This window comes from Nomascus leucogenys, chromosome 12 (genome assembly GCF_006542625.1).
Source record: "Nomascus leucogenys isolate Asia chromosome 12, Asia_NLE_v1, whole genome shotgun sequence".
NCBI lineage: Eukaryota > Metazoa > Chordata > Mammalia > Primates > Hylobatidae > Nomascus > Nomascus leucogenys.
This window is the reverse complement of record NC_044392.1, coordinates 87,837,811-87,863,489: the sequence shown is the minus strand read 5'-3', so window position 1 is coordinate 87,863,489 and position 25,679 is coordinate 87,837,811. Positions and strand designations below refer to the sequence as shown.

The 25,679-nt window shown below is 38.7% G+C and overlaps 1 protein-coding gene across 1 annotated transcript in view; it reads left to right on the top strand.

Annotated features, from left to right (window-relative positions):
• Window positions 1–17,293, top strand: part of CLCA2 (chloride channel accessory 2) — a 30,373-nt gene extending 13,080 nt beyond the window's left edge. The window contains exons 7-14 of the mRNA XM_030825111.1: window positions 1,625–1,855; window positions 2,884–3,061; window positions 4,171–4,277; window positions 6,522–6,746; window positions 9,249–9,519; window positions 12,287–12,457; window positions 15,107–15,340; window positions 16,825–17,293. Of these exons, the coding sequence (XP_030680971.1) occupies window positions 1,625–1,855; window positions 2,884–3,061; window positions 4,171–4,277; window positions 6,522–6,746; window positions 9,249–9,519; window positions 12,287–12,457; window positions 15,107–15,340; window positions 16,825–17,267 (1,860 nt within the window). The 3' untranslated portion in view covers window positions 17,268–17,293. The remainder of the gene's footprint in view (window positions 1–1,624; window positions 1,856–2,883; window positions 3,062–4,170; window positions 4,278–6,521; window positions 6,747–9,248; window positions 9,520–12,286; window positions 12,458–15,106; window positions 15,341–16,824) is intronic.
• The last annotated feature ends 8,386 nt before the right edge of the window (window positions 17,294–25,679 follow it).

Below are 25,679 nucleotides of genomic sequence, written 5' to 3'. Positions count from 1 at the left end.
GGCCTGAGGGATATGGAGATGACAAGAACAGTGCCTCTACTTTGAAATGCTTACAGCTAATGAGGGACACAGGACACACACATGTGAATAGATACAATACAATGTGACCAGGCTCCACAGAGATGTGAGTTACTATGTGAGCACTGAAGAGGTGGCACCTGGTGCTGTAGAAGAAAGTGGTCAAGGAAGATTTCACTGAAAAAATCAATTTGGAGTTGAATCTTGAAGGATTCAACTAGGTGCTTGCTAGGTTGGGTGACGTAAGGAAAGAGAAGAAAGGAGGACACTTGTGGGAACGGAAAAGTGTGTGCAGTGGCCAAGAGGCCAAAAAAAAAGGATTTGTTCAAGGGAAGGGCATTCATTTGTATGACTATAACTAACACTGGGTAGATCTGAGAGGTGGCGAATGGGATAGAGACATAGGTATGGATTTGAGAGAAATTTAAGATATTGAGTCGATGGGACCTGTTCAAGAATATGGAGGCTGGTAACAGAAATGGTAAGAGAGTCCTGGGTTGCTGGCTTAGCTAGCTGGGAGTAGAGATCAAGATTGGGAGTGATGATCTGATGACCATGAAGATGGCAATAGCTATTCTATCGTGAGTGCTTACTCAGTATCCATTTTGCAGGTGAGAAAACTGAAGCTAAAAAAAAAAAGTAATTTTACTATGATCACGTAATTAGCAAAAGTTGAAGGCAGAGTTCTAAGTCCTTGTTTTACCCCCTTTACAACTTACCTCCCAATATTGTAAGAGAAACAGTATTTGAATTCAAAGGGTAGAGTTGCCATCTTCATGGTCATCAAATCATCACTCCCTACTAGTTAAGCCAGAAACCTGTGTCCTAAGAAGTGTGAAATGCAGGTCTAGATCCACCCAGGAAGATGCTTGAGTTGGAGATAGAGATCAGGGTCATCCCTGAGTGGGTGGCCATTGAAGCTCAGCTTGCTGCTCCTCTCTTTTCCCATAGTTTTCAAAACAAGTTACCCTAGTGAATTAATCAATAGCATCATCTGCCCAAAACTGGTCACTAATATTACTTTACACCTGGTTAGCCCTTCATGATATAACTGTACTGCCATATATGTATCTCACTTGATCCTCACAGCAATTCTAATTTCATAAACAAGAAAGCTATCATCCTCACTCTACAGATGAAGTACCCAGCCTAAGGTGACCACAATAGCAGAGGGTAGTGCCGGGGCAGATCATGGGTCCTCTGACTGCCACTCCTCTCTAGCAAAGGTCTCTTTGCAATGTTTCCTTTTACCTGGACTGCATTTTTAAAACAGCACTTACAAATCTCGTCTCAGCTGGGTTCATGAATCTTTGAATTCTAGGTTGGAGTGAAATAGTGGGGATGATGAGAAACAGAGAGTGGTAAATTATGAACATCTTGTTGGGGGCAGAGTCCCAAGCCACTCCCTTTTCCCTGAAAGCATGCATTTTTGAGCCTGCAATTAATCAAACAATATTCTAATATTATGTTACTCTTTAAAGCTCAAAAAATTATGATCCAACATCTCTAAAGAATTAGCAGAGATGTTTGCTAATTGAGTTACTTCATCATACTTTTGTCTACCAATCAAATGTTGCCATTTTCTTTTTTCCTGTTTGGGACATAGGCTGACAGACTCCTTCAGCTACAACAAGCCGCAGAATTTTATTTGATGCAGATTGTTGAAATTCATACCTTCGTGGGCATTGCCAGTTTCGACAGCAAAGGAGAGATCGGAGCCCAGCTACACCAAATTAACAGCAATGATGATCGAAAGTTGCTGGTTTCATATCTGCCCACCACTGTATCAGCTAAAACAGAAGTCAGCATTTGTTCAGGGCTTAAGAAAGGATTTGAGGTACAGTAGAGCATCCTAAGCCTTGGATCACCGTCATTTTCCTTTCCCTCATCTGGTATACGAGGTTTCCTCTGATGAGGGGCAGTCTGTTACAGGGTGGTCATAACAGCCTCAACTATGAAAGTAATGATGGATTATCTTTAAAGTCAGGAACCATGCCTTATTCACCATTGTACTCCTTGTGCCTAGCAAAGCACATAGCATACAATAGTTGCTTAATAAATGCTTGTTGACAGAATGAGAAAATAAATGAATACAATAGACAAGACTAGAGGACCTAAACAACATCTGGGCATTTTCTAGACTGTTCCTAGCCATTCTGGGCCATTTTTACCTTTCAATTTTCTTGTCAAAATCAGCATGTCTACCTTCTGTCTATAGTCATTCTAGACTTCATGCATATCAGAACCAATTAAGGCCAGAATTGTGTTTCAGGAATGACAGAGTTTATTTAAATCAACACAAGTTTGCATTCAGCATCTGGGATGCTTATCTGATATCAAACAAGACACATCAGCTATGGTTGTTGCTGCCCGTAGTCTAAACCTTGGCTATCTATTGAAATCACCTGGGGATCAAAAAGAATACCAATGCGTGAGTCTAACCCCCAGAGATTCTGATTTAATTGATCTGGGATGTGACCTGACCATTAAAATTGTTTAAGTCTCCACATTTGACTCTAACATGTAGCCAAGACTGAGAACCACTGCTGTAGGCCCTCTTATCGGTCACTTGCTGGATCTCAGAGGCAAGCCTCTCACACAGTAATGTATTCCACATCCTGTATGATGGATACAGTTCTAAACTATGGGGACACCTTGATGATTCAAGCAGGAAAAGTCCCTGCTCACAAGCAAACTGGGAGTGGAATGTAGGGTGACAACTGCTGTGATGGGGTGAGGTAAAACTTGAGTGGAGATGGGCGTGGGGTGTAGGAGCTACAGTGGGATGGATGAGAGTGAATCCTTTTGCTCAATAAAACAATTTGAACTACACTTCCTTCCAAGTGACTAATTCTCTATGTTCAGGTGGTTGAAAAACTGAATGGAAAAGCTTATGGCTCTGTGATGATATTAGTGACCAGTGGAGATGATAAGCTTCTTGGCAATTGCTTACCCACTGTGTTCAGCAGTGGTTCAACAATTCACTCCATTGCCCTGGGTTCAACTGCAGCCCCAAATCTGGAGGAATTATCACGTCTTACAGGTAATAACCGTTTAAAAACATATCTTTTGGAGCATTTCCCTTTAACTTGACTATCTAAGACATAACTGTGAAACTCATTATATGGCTTAATTGAAAATATAGAAACTGTTTTTAAAAAACGCACACACATATTGCTAAAATCTGTCAAAATTTTGCTGATTTTTTTTACATTTTCCCTAAAGATTCCAACTATATACATCCAAAAAATAATATTTTATAATTCTGTGTTAAGCCAGTCTGAGCATGCATAATCATGGAGCTAAAACATATGTTTAAGATTAAATGCGTTGTGGCCGGGCATGGTGGCTCACACCTGTAATCCCAGCACTTTGGGAGGCTGAGGTGGGCAGATCACTTGAGGTCAGGAGTTTGAGACCAGCCTGGCCAACATGGTAAAACCCCACTTCTACTAAAAATACAAAAATTAGCCGAGCATAGTGGTGGGTCCCTATACTCCCAGCTACTCGGGAGGCTGAGACAGGAGAATCACTAGAACTCAGGAGGCAGAGGTTGCAGTGACCTGAGATCGCACTACTGCACTCCAGCCTGGGTGACAGAGCGAGACCCCATCTCAAAACAGAAAAAAGATTAAATGCACTAACTTCTATAATAGGGACATACACAGTGTTTTAAGATACATATCCTTTTATACTAAATAAGGCACAGAATAATTTTATCTTATATTCCTTATTCAATAAAAAATGGGCATGCTGATCTGACAAACGAAAGGTTTTATTGAATTATCTTTAAAAGCAATGTTTTCAGAATATAACTGTAAGCATATAGGGATGTAAATAGCAATTAACCTAAATTATCTTAAAATTACCTTAATCTGAAGACTATTCAATAAATATTTATTGAGTTCTTATGTACTGTACAGAAGTTCTAGGCCCTGGCAATACAGTCATGAATAGAATAGCTGAAACCACTGGCCTAGGGCCACTTACCATGTGGTTGTATAGGATGTCAGGCAAAGCAAGTCAAGCACAGCTCCCATTTCCCCAAAACAAACGCCCTAATGCAAAGAAAGCTTGTTGGAAAAGGCTTAACTTTTACTTTTCTTTTATTTTACCCATTTTAATAGTGAACATCCATATCATGTATTTCAGGAGGTTTAAAGTTCTTTGTTCCAGATATATCAAACTCCAATAGCATGATTGATGCTTTCAGTAGAATTTCCTCTGGAACTGGAGACATTTTCCAGCAACGTATTCAGGTCAGAATGTTCTCAATGTTATATTTCCAGGTGGGGAGTGGGAAGGAAGAAGGAAACAAGAGAAATCAACGAATTGTGCTAGGTGCTTCATTAACATTACTTGAATATGTAACAGCTGTGTATGGAAGGCTTTTAAAAGGCTGCTTGGCATCACCAGAGCCAGGCTTTCAGCCCTAGGAGCCATTTACCACAATTGCCACCTCAGCTTTTCAAAGTCTGTGAGTGGAGCTTGCTCCTTTCTTGCGGCTGAAAGTGCAGATGGGGGTGTGGCAGAGGCAAGGTGCAGAAGAAAAATAAGCAACTGTGAATTTAGTTTTAGTGTTATAGTAACTTTCTGTCAATCAGAATTCATCTTATTTTTGCTTCTTCAACATCTTTGAAGCTCTTCCTTGTATAAGGGGTATCAACTATTTCATTAAATTCTACCACAAATATGTAAATATCTCTTTGACTACCACAACTTACATGATTTTGCTCACCAAAGCTTCCTCTAGTTCAGTCCTTTTTATAGGGCCATTTTTTTTCTTTCCAAAGTACTTTAAAGCTATTTTGGACATAACTGAATAATGTTTTAAACAAAATTTCATCTATAGTTTCCTCACAGATGGCAAGTGTACCTGCCAAGTTAATGGCTGGATGTGATCAATGCAGCCTGTCAATTTATTTAACATGAAGATTATATTTACACAGTGAAGGCAATAAACACAATTCCATAATAAGAAGTAAAAATGTGAATTATAAATGACAATATATAGTACAGATTAGGCTACAACTGGCTCTTCTGATAATGCTCAATCTTTATGCCCTGTGACTTCCTCTGCAACAATATGGAATAAAAACAAATGTTTAAAGAAGTAAAAAACAAATTTAACAAAATATTACTCATATGGGATCAAATAAGCCTTAACGTTCCCAAACTTGTCCCCCTCCCCACAAGCTGTTGGAGTCATTAGCTCCACTGGACTGAGGTGGGAACTACATGTAAATCTTCAACAGCCCAGGGCCCAGCATAGCATGTGGCCCAGCCGTCAGCAATCCATAAATATTTCTTAAATTCCTTTGAACAAACAATTCACAATGTCTTTGCTGTTATCCACCAATATAATTTTACATGCTTTGCAGGTTTGAGCAATTTAACGAAGCATTACTAATGTGCTTATTTAATAAATGTAAATTCTCAAAGTTATTTAGAGACTTGTATCCATTGGAAATATGCAGTGATTAAATGCAGGGTCTCTGGTGTGAGGCCCACTGGGTTTTATCATGGTTCCACTCCCTTGGTATGTGCCATCAGCAAATTACTTCTCTAAGCCTACTCTTCTCATCTCTAAAATGTGGATAATAATAGTATTTATCACAGAGGATTTTTATAAGGATCAAGTGAGATTGTGAAGCCTTTAGCACAGGGCCAGGCATACGTTTGTACTCTGTATACATGTTACACATGCGTGTGCACACACATGGCTTATTGTGAATGGCTAAATAATTTTTTTTTTTTTTTTTTGAGATGGAGTCTTGCTCTTCTCCCAGGCTGGAGTGCAGTGGCGCGATCTCAGCTCACTGCAACCTCCACCTCCTTGGTTCAAGCAATTTCCCTGCCTCAGCTTCCCGAGTAGCTGGGGTTACAGGCACATGCCACCACACCCGGCTAATTTTTTTGTATTTTTAGTACAGAGAGGCTTTCACCATGTTGGCCAGACTAGTCTCAAACTCCTGACCTCAGGCAATCCACCCGCCTCGGCCTCCCAAAGTGCTGGGATTACAGGCATGAGCCACTGTGCCCGGCCTAAATAATTTTTTAATGTAGCAAAACCATGCCAAAACCCAAGTTTTTATTTCTTATCGAAATATATAAAAGGATCTGGACAGATTATATACAAATTAATAAAATTTAAGCATATTCACAAATGAAAATTTTTAAAAGCTTGTTATTGTAATTGCTGATCTGAGGCCAATGTTGGTTTGGATAAGAGATAATATGAGGACAGCTAACATCTCTTAATAAAGAATAATGAAATGACACTTGCATTAACTACAACAAAATGTTTTATACCTACTGTACTTAAATAACATGCAATATTTTGCCTTGCAAAGAATTTTTATATGAAAAATAATGTATAATTATAGTACCTGTCAGAATTAAATTATTTTTGTTTTTGCCAATTCATTGTTGTTTGTTAAAAAAGAAAAAGATGGAATGATTGTGCATACACCAGAAACTCATATATATCTTCTCTTTAACAGCTTGAAAGTACAGGTGAAAATGTTAAACCTCACCGTCAATTGAAAAACACAGTGACTGTGGATAACACTGTGGGCAACGACACTACGTTTCTAGTTATGTGGCAGACCAGTGGTCCTCCTGAGATTATGTTATTTGATCCTGATGGACGAAAATACGACACCAATAACTTTATCACCAATCTAACTTTTCGGACAGCTAGTCTTTGGATTCCAGGAACAGCTAAGGTAGGTGTTGTGAGCTTGTTCCTAAGGACAACATTCAGCCAAGTTTATGATTTTCAGTTGAATCACATGATTAAATGCATCGTGTAAAGAAAATCTTGTTTTAATATATCAAAAGTTTACTTTAAATTTATAAGGCCATTTTGTGAATACTAAAAATTTAAGAGGAATAACTAAGGTATATTCCCAGTTTTATATATTAGATACCAAATACTTCAACACTGAAAATTAGTATTTCCACTAGTATTACAATTAATGTTTTTTCTAGCCTACATATTTCTTTACATAATCCATACAAACACACTTTTCTATACGCTTAGAAAAAAATCTCTACTTAGAATTTATAATATGAATACATGCAATGCATGTGGTTTTTAGCATCTACTGGGTGTGCTGGGTCTTGTTCCAGGTACTTTACAATAAAATGCCATGGTAAGAGTATGAACAGGGTACTGTCAGAACATACAAGAGGGTGGGAGGAAGAATGCTTCCTGGAAGCAAAGACATCAAAATGGAAATATAAGGAATAACAGGCCAGAGGTGGGTATGATATTGTGGGCAGAGGAAACAGAACATAGAAAGACTCAGATAAAAAGAACATGGCTGTTCATAGAACTAGAGTAGTTCAATAGAGTAGGGTAATCTATAAGTTAGGGATGTAGGCAAAGGAAGGAGAGGGGAGTAGTGAGGCTAGACAGATAAACAGGAGCTGTATTAGCAAGGGCTTTGCACAACAGTAAAGTGAACAGGGCCTTGAATCCTGAAAGTGAAAGGGAACCACTAATGGTTCTAAGGAGAATTGTAAGTTAATCAGATTCACTCTTGCACTGCCTGAATTCAGTGCCTCCTCACATGATGCCCCACCCCCCACTTTTGTTGTTGTTGTTGTTGTTGTTGAGACGGAGTCTCGCTCTGTCACCCAGGCTGGAGTGCAGTGGCACGATCTCAGCTCACTGCAACCTTCACCTCTCAGGTTCAAGCGATTCTCCTGCCTCAGCCTCCCGAGTAGCTGGGACTACAGGCACTTGCCACCATACCTGGCTAATTTTTGTATTTTTTGGTAGAGATGAGGTTTCGCCATGTTGGCCAGGCTGGTCTCAAACTCCTGACCTCGAGTGATCTGCCTGCTTCTGCCTCCTAACGTGCTGGGATTGCAGGCGTGAGTCACCGCTCCCGCCACCCTCTTGACAGTCCCTTAACTAGCGTCCTTGACTCTGAACTGCCATCCCTCCAGTCCATTCTTTACCTCTATCAAAGTGATCCTTCTGAAGCACAAATTAGTCTGTCTTTTGTTCAAAACCTCCTTGGTGGTTTCAGAATAAAATCCAAGTGGTAACTCTTACATACCAGACCCTTCATGTTTTGGCTTCTACCCAAGCTTCTCTCTTAACTTCTTCGATGCTCTGCTCCTATTGAACTTTTCTCCAAATTCATCATGTTCTTTTCACACCTGGGTATAAGGGCCAGGGACACGTTACCTACTTCTTGCTCCCCTTGCCTGACCTCTTGGTCTGGATTAGATGCCCTGTATCAAAACATTTATTACACTCAGAGAACTTTTTGATGTGGAAGTTCCTGCCATGCATCTGTCACTAATGTTATGATTCAAAAAACAAAAACAAAAACAAAAAAGCTTGGTGCTTGAATCATGACTTAATGGAAAATGGTGAAGCTCAAAAATCCCAGTGAAGAAAGATGGCTAGGGTGTGGTGCATCTGAACTCTCCATCCTGAGTTACACTTCAACCCCTTGCTTTTCTGTTCTTCCTTCTGCTTTGTTGTGTTTCACTTGTTACTTCTGGGGGTTTGATAAGGAGCAGCAGCAGAAGTCAAGAAAAAGCAATATATGTTAGCTTAATCAAAAGGACAAATTTCTGCCATATTGTAATTTTAGTCTTTTTCTTTCAGATTTTCTTTTGTAGGTTTTTCCCAGGCAGAAAGGCAAGAGTAGTGTTTAGCAGTATTTCTACAAATTACTCAAATTAGATATTGTATAATCCTGACCTACTAAAAATAGTAGGTCCTTTTCTTGGTCCCTAATAGTGTATGTGTTTTTTGTTGATTGAGATTTCTGTGTGGAGTTTTGTGGGAAGTGGAGTGAAAGAAGGATATTGTTGCCTTTTTAGTCCACGGTGTCCGCATAAATTACAATGGTCCACTTAATTTGATGTAATTTTCTCAGTTACAAAAAGAAATGAAAAATATTTAAACTCCTTTTTGGGGAATGGGAATCAAGATGTATCCTCCCTCACTCCAAATAAATTCGAGGTGTAATTCCCTAAAGAATTACCTAGAAATAAAGGTGACTTATGCTATGAAAGCCATGTAAATACAAATTTATTCATCCCTTAACCAATGCTACTTTTCCTGGCATCTTTTTGTAGTATTTTAAAAAGTGCAACATCAACAAAACAAGAGCAAAATTCTCCAGAAGGTTTGATGTATGCTTTAAAATTAGGGTTGATTTTTTTTCACACTTTCCAAAACAATAAGACTTGTTTTACAGCCTGGGCACTGGACTTACACCCTGAACAATACCCACCATTCTCCGCAAGCCCTGAAAGTGACAGTGACCTCTCGCGCCTCCAACTCAGCTGTGCCCCCAGCCACTGTGGAAGCCTTTGTGGAAAGAGACAGCCTCCATTTTCCCCATCCTGTGACGATTTATGCCAATGTGAAACAGGGATTTTATCCCATTCTTAATGCCACTGTCACTGCCATAATTGAGCCAGAGACTGGTGATCCTGTTAGGCTGAGACTTCTTGATGATGGAGCAGGTAACAAGGAATGTCATGACATTTTATCATGTTCTCAGCGGCCATTGTGATATGATGCGGTAGTATCAATATTAAGTTTATCTGTAAGATTCCTTCAGTTCAATTATTTTTTTTATTCTCAAATTCTCATAGAGTCACTGATATACTGAATAGCTACAGGTTAACATGGAAAAAGAGAGTCCTCGTGAGACTCCTCATGGTGTCTATGTTTGAGCAAAGGATGGGAGGCAGCTGCTGGACAACTTGGTCCTGGCTTCCACTTGCTGAGGTCATACAGGAGCAGGCTTCTATGTCCTTATGACATACTTATATTCCTCTAAGAGTCACTAGCTTTATTATTCACTGAAGTAATCAGATTGGACTGTTAAAATAGCAAATGAAAATCAGAAGGGAGGTGCAGTGACAGCAAACCCACTTTTTCCCTTTGGACCCCAGTTATGAAGAAAAAATTGGAAACTGAACTTGTGACCTATAAGATGACCCTAGACCCAAGAGGCTGGGTTAAAGAGAGGGCACAGCTCAGTTCTAGCACAGCCAATGCCTTTTACATGTGTAATTTGGTCCCAAGAAGACCCAGCCTGCAAGCCTAGTGGAATCAGAATAGAGAAAAGCTCTCATTCTGCACATACAGCGTTCAGAGCCTCGTCATCATACATTATAGATGATACAGGATCCAGCCAGGTAAACAGCAGCACTTGAGCTCCTTTGAAAAACAAATTCCTTTGTTGTTCCATCTTTCCTATTTGGTTATTTTCCTAAATTACATTCTTAGAATGGCAGTAGACCTGCCTCTGTTGGCAGCCCGAACTGTTTAATCTACTAACAGAATTATATTCTTTTGTTGTTTCAAAGTTAATCTTTTTTCAAGAGTCTTAAGTTTGGTAGCCCATCAGTATCTTGCCATGGCAATCATGTATGATGTGCAGGAAAACAAAAGTTCATTCAAAGGGTTTTGGTTCAAGTCCACCTCAGGGGGATACCAGAGAAGTCTTCTTGTTTTGCCTGTTGGATTGGATCCAGATGAACTTCCCATGCTCTGATGGCTTATCCATCATTTCATTTTTTGTTTATGGTCCAAAAATGTACTTTTGCAGAATGTTTCTCTCTTGCCCCACCCTGTGGGCTGGCCTGGAGAACAGAGCCTACTCTCCTAGGGAAAATCATCTGATTCAGCTCAATAGGCTTTTATATTATTCCCTGGAACTATTTTATTTGTTTGATATCTAAATGTATGCCCTAAAAAAAGAAACAATAAAAAATACTGCTCAGGCATAAAAATGTAAATTGTTTCCCCTCCAATCAATCCTTAACACGCATGTACATAGTTGTTTAATACTTGCTTTTATAATGGAAGCAGTATTTATTTGCTCAGTAAATGAACTATAATAAAACTTATACCTCTGAAATGATTTACAATTTAAAATGTACTTTTTCATGCATACTCTCAAATAATCATCACAACAACCCTGCAAGATAAGTTATCTCCATTTCATAGATGAGAAAACAGGCTCAGAGACATGAAGCCTCATAGCTACAAAGTGACAGATGCAGGCCTTCAAACCAATTCCTCTGTCTCCCAAGCCAATGTTCTTTCCCCATTTCTTTCTGCCTCAGTTATTAAAAGAGGTGACACTGGTGACTTTAATGTGGAGAGATTTTCCTTTGTAATTTCTCAACAAAGATAAACCTTATTAATCATTAAACCACTAAATACCAAGATTTGATTTCTTACAACAGACAAAAAAGAGTTCTAAATCTATCTTGATAATAAAATGTTTAGCACTTCTTATTTCATTTAAATATACTCCTGCTTTTCTTATGTTAAGGAGCCCTGCCTTTGCAGTGGGGAAGAGGGAGATTCTGGGGACACTTTAGCAATGATACACTGCTGCTATGCAGGGCTGTGTGTGTGGTATGAAAACTGAAGTGACCTCTAGGATAGAGGACAAGCTGCTTGCCCAATATGGCCACCTGTACTTGAATGGCAAAAGTGATCTGTACTTGGGCTCAGCTGGACTTCCCCCTGCTGCCCTGGGGTCTAGGCCTTCCTGCCATTGAGTCATGAATTTGGCTTGGAATTGAACTGCTCTCTGAAGATCAATGCAAAAGGAAGGAAGTACATCCCTGGCTAACCTTTCGAAATGCCCCCTGAAGCAAGGCACAGTAGATGCTACCAAATTCTGTCACACTCCAGGTCATCAAGTCCCCTAGAATCTAGAAAAACAGTTCCAGATACCCTCTAATGAGGAAATTAAGTAATTTCACACTATTTTATAAACTAACCAAAGTTTTTATTTATTAAAGGTCCTTAATCAAGTGACTTCAAGGGCATTCATAAACCCTTGAAACTGTATGAAAATGTGTACATGTGCATATATATTTATTTCCTAGGGACAAAATGGCTTTTATTCATATCTCAAAAGGGTCAATGACTATAAGCAACTTGAAGAATGTGCTGATTTCTAGAAAAAACTAGTATTATTTTCAATGATAAGTACAAGAATGTTAAAGGTGATAATTAAATGTTTTATTAGCATGGTACAACTTATTCACCTTTAGAAAATCATTTTTCTGAGGTAAGAAATTACAGGGAGAAATTATGGACCTGTTGGACTTTTTATTACCTGAGAATGTAAAAAGTAGATAAGAGCATGATAATATATCTTATATAGAAAGAATAAGGGGATTAAATCTCATTTTTAATGACTTAAATATTAATAATCTACTATGACAACAAGTGTTGACACTGTGTTTTTTATATATACAGGTGCTGATATTATAAAAAATGATGGAATTTACTCGAGGTATTTTTTCTCCTTTGCTGTAAATGGTAGATATAGCTTGAAAGTGCATGTCAATCACTTTCCCAGCATAAGCACCCTAGCCCACTCTATTCCAGGGAGTCATGCTATGTATGTACCAGGTTACACAGCAAACGGTAAGAACCATTAGCACTGTTATTTGAGTAACATCATTTCATGTACATATCTCTGATGGGTATGTGTGTACTGGGGTGGCGGGGAGTGAGAGAAAGAGAGAATTTCAAAACTCTTTACGCTTAAGTCCATACATAATTTGTTGACTGTTTCTTCAATCCTCAGTGATTCACGGTAGGGGGGTAACAGGAAGGCAATAGGTAATGCCCACAGATTATACCTAACTTCATTTTAGTCATTATGTTGACCTCTTTCTTGTTTCATCAGAATTACTAATAGATAAAGAGATTTACTGGGTTTTCTCAATTCCTGCTTCCGTGTTTCCTCTGTAGAGGTTTAGGCAAGAGAAAGAAGCAAAAAGTTATTAGCAGTTGAAAGACGGAGGCCAACAGCCTGAACAGTCCACACAGGAAATGAGTTCCTAAATAAATATGAGCTTGGATGTTACAGACAACTAAGTGATTCCTGAAGATGTTTTGCTTTTCTTCAAGAAAAAAGTGCAAAATAAATGGAAGATAGTTATCTTTTTAACACCATTATAATAGTTCCTGATAGGAAGTGGTGGTTAAAGCATAATAGACCAACAGAAATATATCATGCTATGGTCTTTGAAAACAATCTCAAAAAAGACTTCTAAGCATTTTTATTTCCAAAAATGCAGATTCTTTATAGATATTATTCATGTATTTTAGAAGTTGTAACTAATCATTTGGACTATTCCATAACATGATTCTATACTTTTTGTTTACTTTTCAGTGCTCATTCTTCCTGACCCCACCAGTATCAAACACAGCCAGTTGATCCCTCCTTTGCCATTTCCTGGTTTCTATGATACCTCACTCTCCTGATTACCTCTTATTTTCTGGAATTTTTTATCAAGCTCTTTTTCCAGCTCCTCCTTTTCTACCGGGCCTCTAAATGTTGGCTGAGTCTGAACCTTCTTACTTTACCATCTGGAGCCACATTGCCTGGTTTTGAAACCCAGCTCCTCCACTTACTTGCCGTGTGACTTTGGGCAAGTGACTTAGCTTCTGTGTGTCTCAGTTTCATCATCTAAAAAAATAAGGGTAATAATTGTACCCTTTTCATAGCCTTGCTGGGAAAATTAAATATCTGATACATTTAAGGCCTTAGAAAAGTGCCTGGCACATAGAAGGTGCTCAAAAAATACTACTTATCATTATAGTAATAATTATTATTAGTTAATCTCATTAATCCATATGCCTTTAATAACATCTATCTGTGTATAACCTCCAAATTCATAAATTTAAAATTATTAAATTTAGCTAAAATCTCTTTTTTAAACTTAAAATCCAGATCTAAATGGCTCATTAACATCTTGAATTAGATGTTTTACAGGAATCACAAACTTTGTAATTTAATTTTTGTTCTTTTTCTCCTTACCCTGCTTCTCCTCCCAGCTTGCTTATTTTAGAAACCTGGAAGCTTTTTTTTTTTTTTTCATTTTAAACCATGTTTCTTTTCTTCACCATTCTGTATTCATATCTGTCACCAGCTTTTGCTTGACATCTGCAGAAGACATCTTGAACTGCCTCTTTCTTGCCCCCCTCTCCACACCATCTCCCATCCCAAGCTGCTATCTTCTCTCATCTGGACTATTGAATGGCTAAGTGGCCACCTTGTTGCTTGCTGTGCTTTAATTCATTCTACACCAAGCAGCCAGAGTGTCCCATTAGAAAGCAAATACAATTTTGTCACTTCCCTGCTTCCCTACAGCATGTAACATTAAAATCTAAAACCACTTTGGACCATGAGGTCCTGTGTAAACTTCTCTCCTACCTCATCTCAAACAACTCTCCTTGCTTTTAATTTAGCTTTTCTAACTTGAAACCTCTTTTTATCTCAGGGTTTGCTGTTCCCTCCACCTAGAATGTTCTTTCCTCTCTTCTTTACCTGGACAGTTCCTACTCAATCTTTAGGAAGCCTTTCAATGTTACCTCTTTGATACCACGCTAAATTATAGACCCACATTATTTTCTTTCACAGCATCCTGTCTTCTTTCCTTCTTACACTTATCATACTTTGTAAATATATGTTTATTAATATGATTAACATGACTATAAATTCTATGAGGGATACTGTTTTGTCTGTAATTATTGGCACAGCATATGCCCTCCATAAGTATTTACTGAGGCCGGGTGCAGTGGCTCACTCCTGTAATCCTAGCACTTTGGGAGGCCAAGGTGGGTGGATCATGAGGTCAGGAGTTCGAGACCAGCCTAGCCAACATGATGAAACCCCATCTCTACTAAAAATACAAAAATTAGCTGGGCGTGGTGACGGGCACCTATAATACCAGCTACTCGGGAGGCTGAGGCAGGAGAATTGCTTGAACCTGGGAGGTGGAGGTTGCAGTGAGCCGAGATTACACCACTGCACTCCAGCCTGGACAGCAGAGTAAGACTCTGTCTCAAAAATAAAATAAAATAAAATAAAATAAAAATAAAATAAAGATTTACTGAGTGAATAAATGGATGAATTAGTGATCAAAGTATTGTACAAATACACTCAGTTATTCTAAAGATGTAGTAAAGAAAAAAAGGTTTAAGGAAGTCTCACTGTGTCGAGAACAAGCTATTCAGAAGCTTTGTAATTTGTCATTTTGCCTTTTTTTTTCTTTTTTGTCTCAGGTAATATTCAGATGAATGCTCCAAGGAAATCAGTAGGCAGAAATGAGGAGGAGCAAAAGTGGGGCTTTAGCCGAGTCAGCTCAGGAGGCTCCTTTTCAGTGCTGGGAGTTCCAGCTGGCCCCCACCCTGATGTGTTTCCACCATGCAAAATTATTGACCTGGAAGCTGTAAAAGTAGAAGAGGAATTGACCCTATCTTGGACAGCACCTGGAGAAGACTTTGATCAAGGCCAGGGTAGGTTCGCTCATTTCATTACCTATTTTTCCATAAGACAGCATTTCTAATAACTAGGTCAGGGGCTAGTAGAACTGAAAAAGGTACAGAGGATTGTTGTGAAAAGCTCTGAGTTGCTGATCAGGCTTTAAATCCTGGAGTCCCAGAAGGACAGTGTGTTGCCTGCCCCTGGACTGAGGAGGCCCTGGCTAACTCACTGATACTAATCACTCAGAAACCTTGACTAGAAGCATAAACACCACATGTTATGGGTGTCTGTTCAGTAGAAATGGGCTCTGCACTACAGAGCATGTGCTTCCCAGTACTGGAAGTGATTCGTTTTCTGGAAGTTGGGTAGTAAATATGTATTCATGTATTTATCAGTAGGCTCCAGGGAATTTTTTTGCATAACTCATGCAAACCTTGGTGCATTTTTGTTTCCTACTTCTGGCCATTATTTTTGCTAGGAAGCCTGGGACCAGTCCCCTGATTCAGGGCTTTCTTATTCTCGCTTGGGTAAACATTGACAGAGTACCTTTTTCTAGTTTGCCTTTTCTAAGGCTTATGTTAACTTTGAGGCTTCTGCCTCCATCGTCTTTTTCCAAATTTTTTACCCAATTTTCACAACACCATTTATTCAGAAATTGTATTTTTTCCTCATTAATTTGAATTCCACCTTTATCATACACTAAACTTCTGAATGTGTTTTGGCCTATTTTTTGATGTGTCTATTCATGCATCAGTAAGTACCACAGCATTTTAATTACTGAGGTATTATAGCATTTGTATATCTGGTAGGGTTAGTCCTTCCATATTGCTATTTTTTAGACTTTATATGCTCATTTTTGATTGCTTAATTTCCATATGAATTTACAATAAACTTGACTAGATAAAACAGAAATGAGGCATTTTAAATAAAATCACATAACAGACCAGGCACAGTGGCTCACGCCTGAAATCCCAGCACTTTGGGAGGCCGAGGCAGGTGGATCACCTGAGGTCAGGAGTTCGAGACCAGCCTGGCCAACATGGGGAAACCCTGTCTCTACTAAAAATACAAAAATAAGCCGGGCATGGTGGTGCATGCCTGTAATCCCAGCTACTTGGGAGGCTGAGGTAGGAGAACTGCTTGAACCTGGAAGTCATAGGTTACAGTGAGCCGAGATGGCACCACTGCACTCCAGCCTGGACAACAGAGCAAGACTCCATCTCAAACAAAACAAAACAAAAACAAAAACAAAAAATCACATAACATTTACAAAATGACTTAGGAAAAAATAACATCTTTTATGCTGAATCTTGCTTTTCAAAAAAAAAAAAAAGTCCTCGGATTTTAATATGAGTCCTTGTGTAGTGTTTTAAAGTTTTGCTTGTATTCATATTTCTTGTTATGTTTATTTCTAAATATTTTGACTTTTTGTTGCTGTTCTCATTAGTAATTTCTAATAAACTAGAAAATATACTCAAAGTGACTTAATTTTCCTATTTATATTTTTTAATTTCAGCTACAAGCTATGAAATAAGAATGAGTAAAAGTCTACAGAAGATCCAAGATGACTTTAACAATGCTATTTTAGTAAATACATCAAAGCGAAATCCTCAGGAAGCTGGCATCAGGGAGATATTTACGTTCTCACCCCAAATTTCCACAAATGGACCTGAACATCAGCCAAATGGAGAAACACATGAAAGCCACAGAATTTATGTTGCAATACGAGCAATGGATAGGAACTCCTTAAAGTCTGCTATATCTAACATTGCCCAGGCATCTCTGTTTATTCCTCCCAATTCTGATCCTGTACCTGCCAGAGATTATCTTATATTGAAAGGAGTTTTAACAGCAATGGGTTTGATAGGAATCATTTGCCTTATTATAGTTGTGACACATCATACTTTAAACAGGAAAAAGAGAGCAGACAAGAAAGAGAATGGAACAAAATTATTATAAACAAATATACAAAGCGTCTTCCTTCTTAGATATAAGACCCATGGCCTTCGACTACAAAAACATACTAACAAAGTCAAATTAACATCAAAACTGTATTAAAATGCATTGAGTTTTTGTACAATACAGATAAGATTTTTACATGGTAGATCAAAAACTGTATTAAAATGCAATGAGTTTTTTACAATACAGAAAAGATTTTTACATGGTAGATCAACAAATTCTTTTTGGGGGGAGATTAGAAAACCCTTAGACTTTGGCTATGAACAAATAATAAAAATTATTCTTTAAAGTAATGTCTTTAAAGGCAAAGGGAAGGGTAAAGTCAGACCAGTGTCAAGAAAAGTTTGTTTTACTGAGGTGGAAAAATAGCCCCAAGTAGAGAAAAGTAGGGTAGGTCTGCATTATAACTGTCTATGTGAAGCAATCATTTAGTTACTTTGATTAATTCTTCTTTTCTCCTTATCTGTGCAGAACAGGTTGCTTGTTTACAACTGAAGATCATGCTATATTTTATATATGAAGCCCCTATTGCAAAGCTCTTTACCTCTTGCTATTTTGTTATATATATTACAGATGACATCTCACTGCTAATGCTCAGAGATCTTTTTTCACTGTAAGAGGTAATCTTTAAAAATATGGGTATTACCCTTGTCTCTTCATACCAGTTTTATGACAAAGGTCTATTGAATTTATTTGTTTGTAAGTTTCTACTCCTATCAAAGCAGCTTTCTAAGTTACTGCCTTGGTTATTATTGGTTGATAGTTATAGCCCTTATAATGCCTTAACTAAGGAAGATAAGACGTTATTCTGAGTTTGTTTTAATACACATATGAACATATAGTTTTATTCAATTAAACCAAAGAAGGATACTAACCTTTGGAAATGATTAGCTGGCTCTGTTTTTTGGTTAAATAAGAGTCTTTAATCCTTTCTTCATCAAGAGTTACTTACCAAGGGCAGGGGAAGGGGGATATAGAGGTCACAAGGAAATAAAAATCATCTTTCATCTTTAATTTTACTATTTCCTCTTATTTTTAAAAAAGATTATTGAACAATAAAATCATTTGCCTTTTTAATTAAAGAGTTTAAAACTTTATTGAAGAATATATATAATAATGTAGACTAGATCTAAGTTTTATAACCAGGACCAATTAAGAATAAAAATTAGATTATGTTTTAGGGTGGTGGAAAGGGAAACGTGGGGAACTGGGACAGGAAGAAAGAGACAGCATGAAGCCCCAAGTGAGAGACTCAGACCAGTGCTGGGGAGAAAAACGACCAGCAAATCTCTCTACCCAGGCCACCTCCTTGTAGTTTATACTGATCCAGTGTCTGGCCTGTTACTTTCTAAGTCTCACAGTGCCTACATTTTCACAGAGGAAAGCTTCAAGACCCTTGCAGCTCAATTCCTAGCTGGCAGTCAATCCTTCCTCCCTCTATCGCTATTATACTTGCTAGCATGGAATTTGCTTCTCTCTAGTTTCAAACCGGGCTAGTGAAACACAAGAGATGGATTGTAGTGGGTTTCAAGTTCTCAAATATTTTCCTCATTTTACAGACAGGAAAATGCAGGGTTGGGTGAGTAATTCAAAGTTTTATACTGGTTAATGGCAAAGCTATATTAGAGGTAGAGCCAGGTTCTCAGACTACTCCTTTACTCCTATTTAAGAAGGTGTGGGAGATGCCAGGGTTTCTACCTAGAGATATTTAACTGTTTCATGATAAGTTAGCAGGACAGCAGATCTAGCTTTAAAGAAACCTGGTGGGTTTTGTTGTTGATGTTGTTGTTGTTTGTCTTCCATTTTGTGGGTACAGGAATGGAACAAATGGACTTAAGTCCAGAAATTAGTGAGTATAAGAGGCAAAATTAAGGGGTTCTAATGATATTAAAGTAACAAACAAATATAACAGTATAGAAAGAGTGATCTCATGAAGTGCGTAGGGTAAACAGTGTTCAGTGGTTGTAAGGAGTGAAAATATTAAACAAAAAGAAAGATGTAGTAAATGTAGGAAAACACAGATTTAGAGATTCCAGCAATCAATAGAACAGAGTCACAGTAAAGACCCTGTTGATTCCGAATACCTGATAAAAAAAAAATAGAAACCATAGGGCATTTGGCCAAAAAGAATGAAAAACTATGATGTGCTCGCTGGTCACTAGTGGAATACCATGATGTCAATACACGTGACATCATTAACAATTTGACCCAAGATTGAAAGAGGAGGAAGACTGTGGGTTGGATGCACAGCTGTCTGAGAGAGGGAAGAGAAATCTATGGAATTAAGCAATATGGGCAGATATTATTTTCAAATTCCAGAATAGTCATTGTTATGTAGTGGATAGAAATTTGTTCTGGAAAGTGAAGAGAGCATCCCCCCATTTTTTGCCCTGTTCTTTTAGGGATAGTAGAGGAAGATTAAATCTCAATGGAAGAGAGACAAAAGGAGGGGAAGCGGAATTTTTAAGAGCTGCTGATATAGCCTATGCACTGAGCAGGTCACTGTTTATGTGGACACTACTGACTGTCCCAAAAGTACCTTTGTACTTGCATGTTAATAGCAAAAAGTCTACCAAAAAAAAAATTGTGTATGCTTTATCTTTTATTACAATGCAATTATTCTTAGAAGAGTTAACCCCTAGATATATCTTACATTTAAAACTTAATGTGACACTGATGGTGAAGCTGCTCATATCAAACTAATCCTCTTACAAATAACAATTATAATTCTGGAAAAAAATGTAGAACACAATTATTTAAGCAATGGATCCTGACAAAAGCAAGCAGAAACTGAAGGAGATATGACCCTTAAAAGGGGAGAATAAATAGAGGTGGGATCCACATTTAACCAAAATTTTCCCCAAAGGATCTCCCTAGTTTGCTCAGAACATCTGGATAGAGCTCAATCAGAAAGTAGCCATCATTCCAGGTTGACAAGTCAGAAGTAAGCAATCTGGGTGTCAGATTAGTTGGAAATTGAGGAAGGGAATCCCAAAAAAAAGCAACCACAAAGAGGAAAGTCCCCAAACCTGCATCCTCTCAATCTGAAAAAAAAAAACCCAAATTTGATTTAAACTATCAATCCAAAGATCTTAGATGTTCAAGTGAGCCTAAAATAGGATCTATACAAAGAAAACACCTAGGCGTATCATAGGAATGATGACTGACTACTCACCAGAAACAACTGAGGCCACAAGACAATAAAATAGCATTTTAAAGTGCTAAAGAAAATCTGTCAACATAGAATGATTTCAAGCAAAAATGTCTTTCAAAATGTAGATAAGTAGAAGCTAATTTTTGCCAGCAAGAAATACCAAAGAAATTTCTTTAGGCTGAAGGAAAATGATGTCTGATGGAAAAACAGATCTATAGCATTGAAGGGTTTTTGGAAATTATAGGTTGGGCACGGTGGCTCATGCCTGTAATCCTGGCACTTTGGGAGGCCTAGGTGGGTGGATCACCTGAGGTCAGGAGTTCGAGACCAGGCTGGCCAACATGGTGAAAACCTGTCTCTACTAAAAATACAAAAATAGCTGGGCATGGTGGCAAGTGCCTGTAATCCCAGCTACTCAGGAGGCTGAGGTAGAATAATCACTTGAACCTGGGAGGCGGAGGTTGCAGTGAGCTGAGATAGTACCACTGCACTCTAGCCTGGGAGACAGAGTGAGATTCCATCTCAAAAAAAAATAAAGAAAGAAAGAAATTATAAATAGGTAGGTAAGTATCTATGCTGTTGGTTTGCCTTACCCAATTCCTTTAAAAAACAATTAACTATAGCAGAAATAAAAGCAATATATTGTGGTATTAATAACAAGAAGTAAGATATAAGATAATAAGGGCAGAATGAACATAAAGGTGGCAAACGGAATTATCGAAGGGTACTCTCATTATACGTAAAGTGGTATAATATTCATTCAGAGTAGACTGGGATAAATTAAGAATGCATATTGTAACTCTTTTAGCACCCATTAAAAATAGAGAATTGAGGCCAGGTATGGTGGCTCACACCTATAATCCTAGCACTTTGGGAGGCCTAGGTGGGAGGATTGCTTGAGCCCAGGAATTGGAGGCCTGCTGGGGCAACAAAATGCGATCCCATCTCTACAAAAAATCAAAAAAATTAGGTGTTGTGGCACATGCCGGTAGTCCCAACTATATGGGATGCTGAGGCAGGAGAATCACTTGAGCCTAGCAGGTCAAAGCTGCAGTGAGCTATGTTCGTGCTACTGTACTCAGCCTGGATGACAGAGTGAGACCCTGTCTCAAAACACATAAAATAAAAATATCTAAAATAAAAATATGCTAAACATCCTACAATGCACAGGACAGCCCCTGTTAGCAGCAGTTAATCCACATGGGTCTGCAGCAACTCAATTCTTGCCCCCTTGAAGGAAAGAATTTGACCAAGGGGCATAAGGTAGAGTGAGAGACTGAGGCAAGTTTTTGAGCAGGAGTAAGAGTTTATTAAAAAGCTTTAGAGTGGGAACAGAAAGTACACTTGAAAGAGGGCCAAGTGGGCAACTTGAGAGATCCAAGTGCCCTCTTTGACCTTTGACTTAGGGTTTTATACATTGGCATGGTTCCGGGGTTTGCATCTCTCCTGCCTTGGTTTTTTTCTTGGGACAGGCTGTCCGCATTCGCAGTGGCCTGCCAGCACTTGGGAGGGGAGCATGCACAGTATGTTTACTAAAGTTGTGTGCATGTTCATTTTAGGCATTTTTTTCCTTACCAGTCGAGTGTTCCTAGAGGAAGGTAATATACCAGTTAAACTCCACCATTTTGCCTCTTAGTGCACATTCTTGAGCCCACCTGCCCAATTCCTGAGATTTTACTGGGAAGGTGCTAATCGCCAGCTTCAGGTGTTTTCTATCTATTGGGAAACTACCTTCTCCTGGTGCTGGCTGCAACCAATTATTATTTTAGAGAGACAGTTTAACAACTGCCTGACCATCACCTGATGGCTGCCTGACATTCCTGGTGGAGGGTGGGGAGTCTGTCTCCAGTCCTACTCATGTCTGCCTAGCTACCTACTCTAACACCCCTACAACAAAGAATTATTCAGCCAAAAATGTCAATAATGTTGAGGCTGAGAAACCTTGCTTTCTAAGGAGGAAGAGAAAGAGGCAAGGATATTTGATACATAAAGAAAAGAAAAAGTGGCCTTATTGAAGGGAAAAGCAGGACAAGAGTACGAACCAGATCTAAATAAAGCTGATAAGACAAAAGAGAAGAAAGAATACATTTAAAACAAAATTAAGATGATCTATAATGGAGGATTGGATGTATAAGACTGGCAGAAAATCCAACTCATGAAAAATAAAGATGGAATGTATATAAATTTGGGTGGATGCTGCATTATGTGTTAAGATCTGCAAATGCAAAATGCAGGGAAACAGGAAGTAGAGGCAGAGGGAAGTCAGATGAGTAGCAGGCTCTGAAAGAAAGAAAAATCCGATTTCTTGTGTATGTATATATTACAGGAAGTTTAATGCGCAGATCCGGCACAAAAAAGAGGTGAAGTAAGGTATGAAAGGGACACATCAAAGAGTACACAGTGATAGAGAAACACACAAAGACATAGACACACAGGCATGGAGGTGATTAGAGCTTGCTCCCAAAGATCAAAAGCCATGCCTTGGTCCAAACATCCCTCCTGCCCTTAGAATGAGTAGCTCTTATCAGCAAGATGGTTCCCGAAATGGGTGGAGAGTGACCCAGATGGTGGCCATTTTATTTCCCAGTCCCTCTCAGCTACAAGCTGCTGAGTCTTATCAAAAAGCTGCTTTCTGACAACTGTTGCCTCAAGGACCCAGGAAGGAGGAAGCTATCCAGTATAGTGGGCAATTACTTTCTATTTCCCTAGGTCTGTGTAGCAAAAGCAACATAAAAGAACAAACATCTAAAAGGAGTATGTTTTAAATTAGCATGATCTTACTTCACACCAACATAGGAAAGAAGAAGCAAGAAAATGAAGAAGATAAAAGGTGGAGAGGGGACCGTGGAGAAGAAGAAGATTGCCATTTTTGAATGCACAGGCTTTTATAAGAAACCAATGAGGGCTGGGTGTCTCATTTGCATAAGGCATGAATTTCTGGTAGCTCCACCCTGTCCTCCTAATGTGCCTGTGGGCCCTTAGCTTGAGGTACTCCATATTGCTTTGTTCCTCTTACTGCACATGTGTTAGTGGACAGAATTTTCCATTGCAGGCATCTCTGGGTAAGTCACCTGTGTAGCCTTTTTTATCTGTGCAGTTGTGGGCGTGTCTTAGGCAAGCCCCTCTGTGCAAGTTCCCTTATCTATGTCTGCTGGTTGTTCTTTTGTTTGAAAGAATTCAACCAAAGACCCACCCTAACTGCCTGCTTGACTGGTGTCTTCCTTCTCTCTCAAAACACCCCCATTGCCCTCTGAAGCTTGGCTGAAAAATCAACTCACAAAAGGCAGATTAGTTGGAAAAATGGCATACAAATTTATAATGTGCACATGGAGAGAATCACAGAATGATTGCCCACCCTCTAACAGAGTTCAGAAGCTTGTCTACCATCCTGACAAAACAGATTATGACACAGGGGGAAGAGGAATATAATATATTAGTGTGTATATATATATATATGTATATATATAATATTTATAATAGTACATATTAATACTACAGGGAAATTAAATTAGAAATCAAAAATAAATCACTAGAGAATCCCCAAATGTCTGGAAATTAAGCAACGTATTTCCACATAACTCATATGTGAAGAAAGAACTCACAAGGAAAATTAGAAAACAGTTTGTAATCCCACCATTTTGGGAGGCTGAGGCTGGAAAATCACTTGGGGCAGGTAGTTCAAGACCAGCCTGGCCAACACGGCAAAACCCCATCTCTACAAAAAATACAAAAATTTACCAGGCATGGAGGCATGGGCCTGTAATCTCAGCTACTCGGTAGGTTGAGGCACAAGAATAACTTGAAACCGGGAGGTGGAGGTTGAAGTGAGCAGAGATTGTGTCACCACACTCCAGCCTGGGTAACAAAGCAAGACACTGTCTCAAAAAAAAAAAAAAGCATATTTATATTCTGTCTGTATACACTCTGAAACAGTTTTTATGACTATTTCTTAGTTTCTTAAATTTCCTCCTGACTATTGCTTTAGCTGTCATATAAATTTTGATATGCCATATTTTAATTATCATTTAGTTCCAAATATTTTCTAATTTTCGTGTGTGTGTGTGTGTGTGTGTGTGTGTGTGTGTATTCTGAGACAGGGTCTCACTCTGTCACCCATGCTGGAGTGCAGGTGGTGTGATCTCAGCTCACTGCAACATCCACCTCCCAGTTTCAAGCAATTCTCCTGCGCTGGGACTACAGGTCTGCACCACCATGTCCAGCTAATTTTAGTATTTTTTTGTAGAGATAGGGTTTCACCATGTTGGCCAGGCAGGTCTTAAACTCTTGGCCCCAAGTCATCTGCCTGCCTCAGCCTCCCAAAGTACTGAGATTACAGGCGTGAGTCACCACGCCCAGCCTCAGAATATCCTTGATACTGATACTTGGCAAGGACACTACAGAAAAGGAAAAGTACACACCAATCTTATGAACAAATATGCAAAAATCCTAAGCAACATATTAGCAAATTGAAAGGACACTACATCATGATCAACTAAGATTTACTCTAGGAATGTAAGAGTGATTTAACATTGAAGAATCAATCATTGTAACTCATCACGTTATCAGAACAAAGAAGAAAAATTATATACTCATCCTAATAGATATTTAAAGAGCATTTGATAAGATTCAACACCTATTCATGATTTAACAACAACAAAAAAACACCTCTCAAAAAACTAGGAATAGAAAAGCACTTTTTTTTTTTTTTTTAAGACAGGGTCTCAAGGTCTCACTCTGTTCAAAGTGAGAGTGAGAGGCAGGATTGCAGGAGTATAGTGGCTCTCCTGGGCTTAAGCAATCCTCCCACCTCAGCCTCCCAAGTAGCTGGGACTACAGGGACATGGCACCACACCTGCCTAATTTTTGTATTTTTTGCAAAGACGGGATTTCACCATGTTGCCCAGTCTGGTCTCAAACTCAAGCAGTCCTCCTGCCTTGGCCTCTCAAAGTTCTGGAATTACAGGTGTGAGCTACTGCACCTGGCCCAAAGAGACTTTCTTAATCTGATAAAGGTATCTACAAAATATCTCTAGGTAACAGCATGCTTAATGATAAAATATAGAATTCTTTAGAATGCTTTTCTCTCAGAGATTGGGAACAAGAAAAAAAATATCCATTCTTTTCACTATTCAATATTGTACTCAAGGTCCTAGCTAGTCCAATATGAGAAGGAAACAAAAATATTGGAAAGGAAGAATCCATATGTTATTACTCACAAATGACATAATTATATACATATAAAACCCAAGAGAATCTAC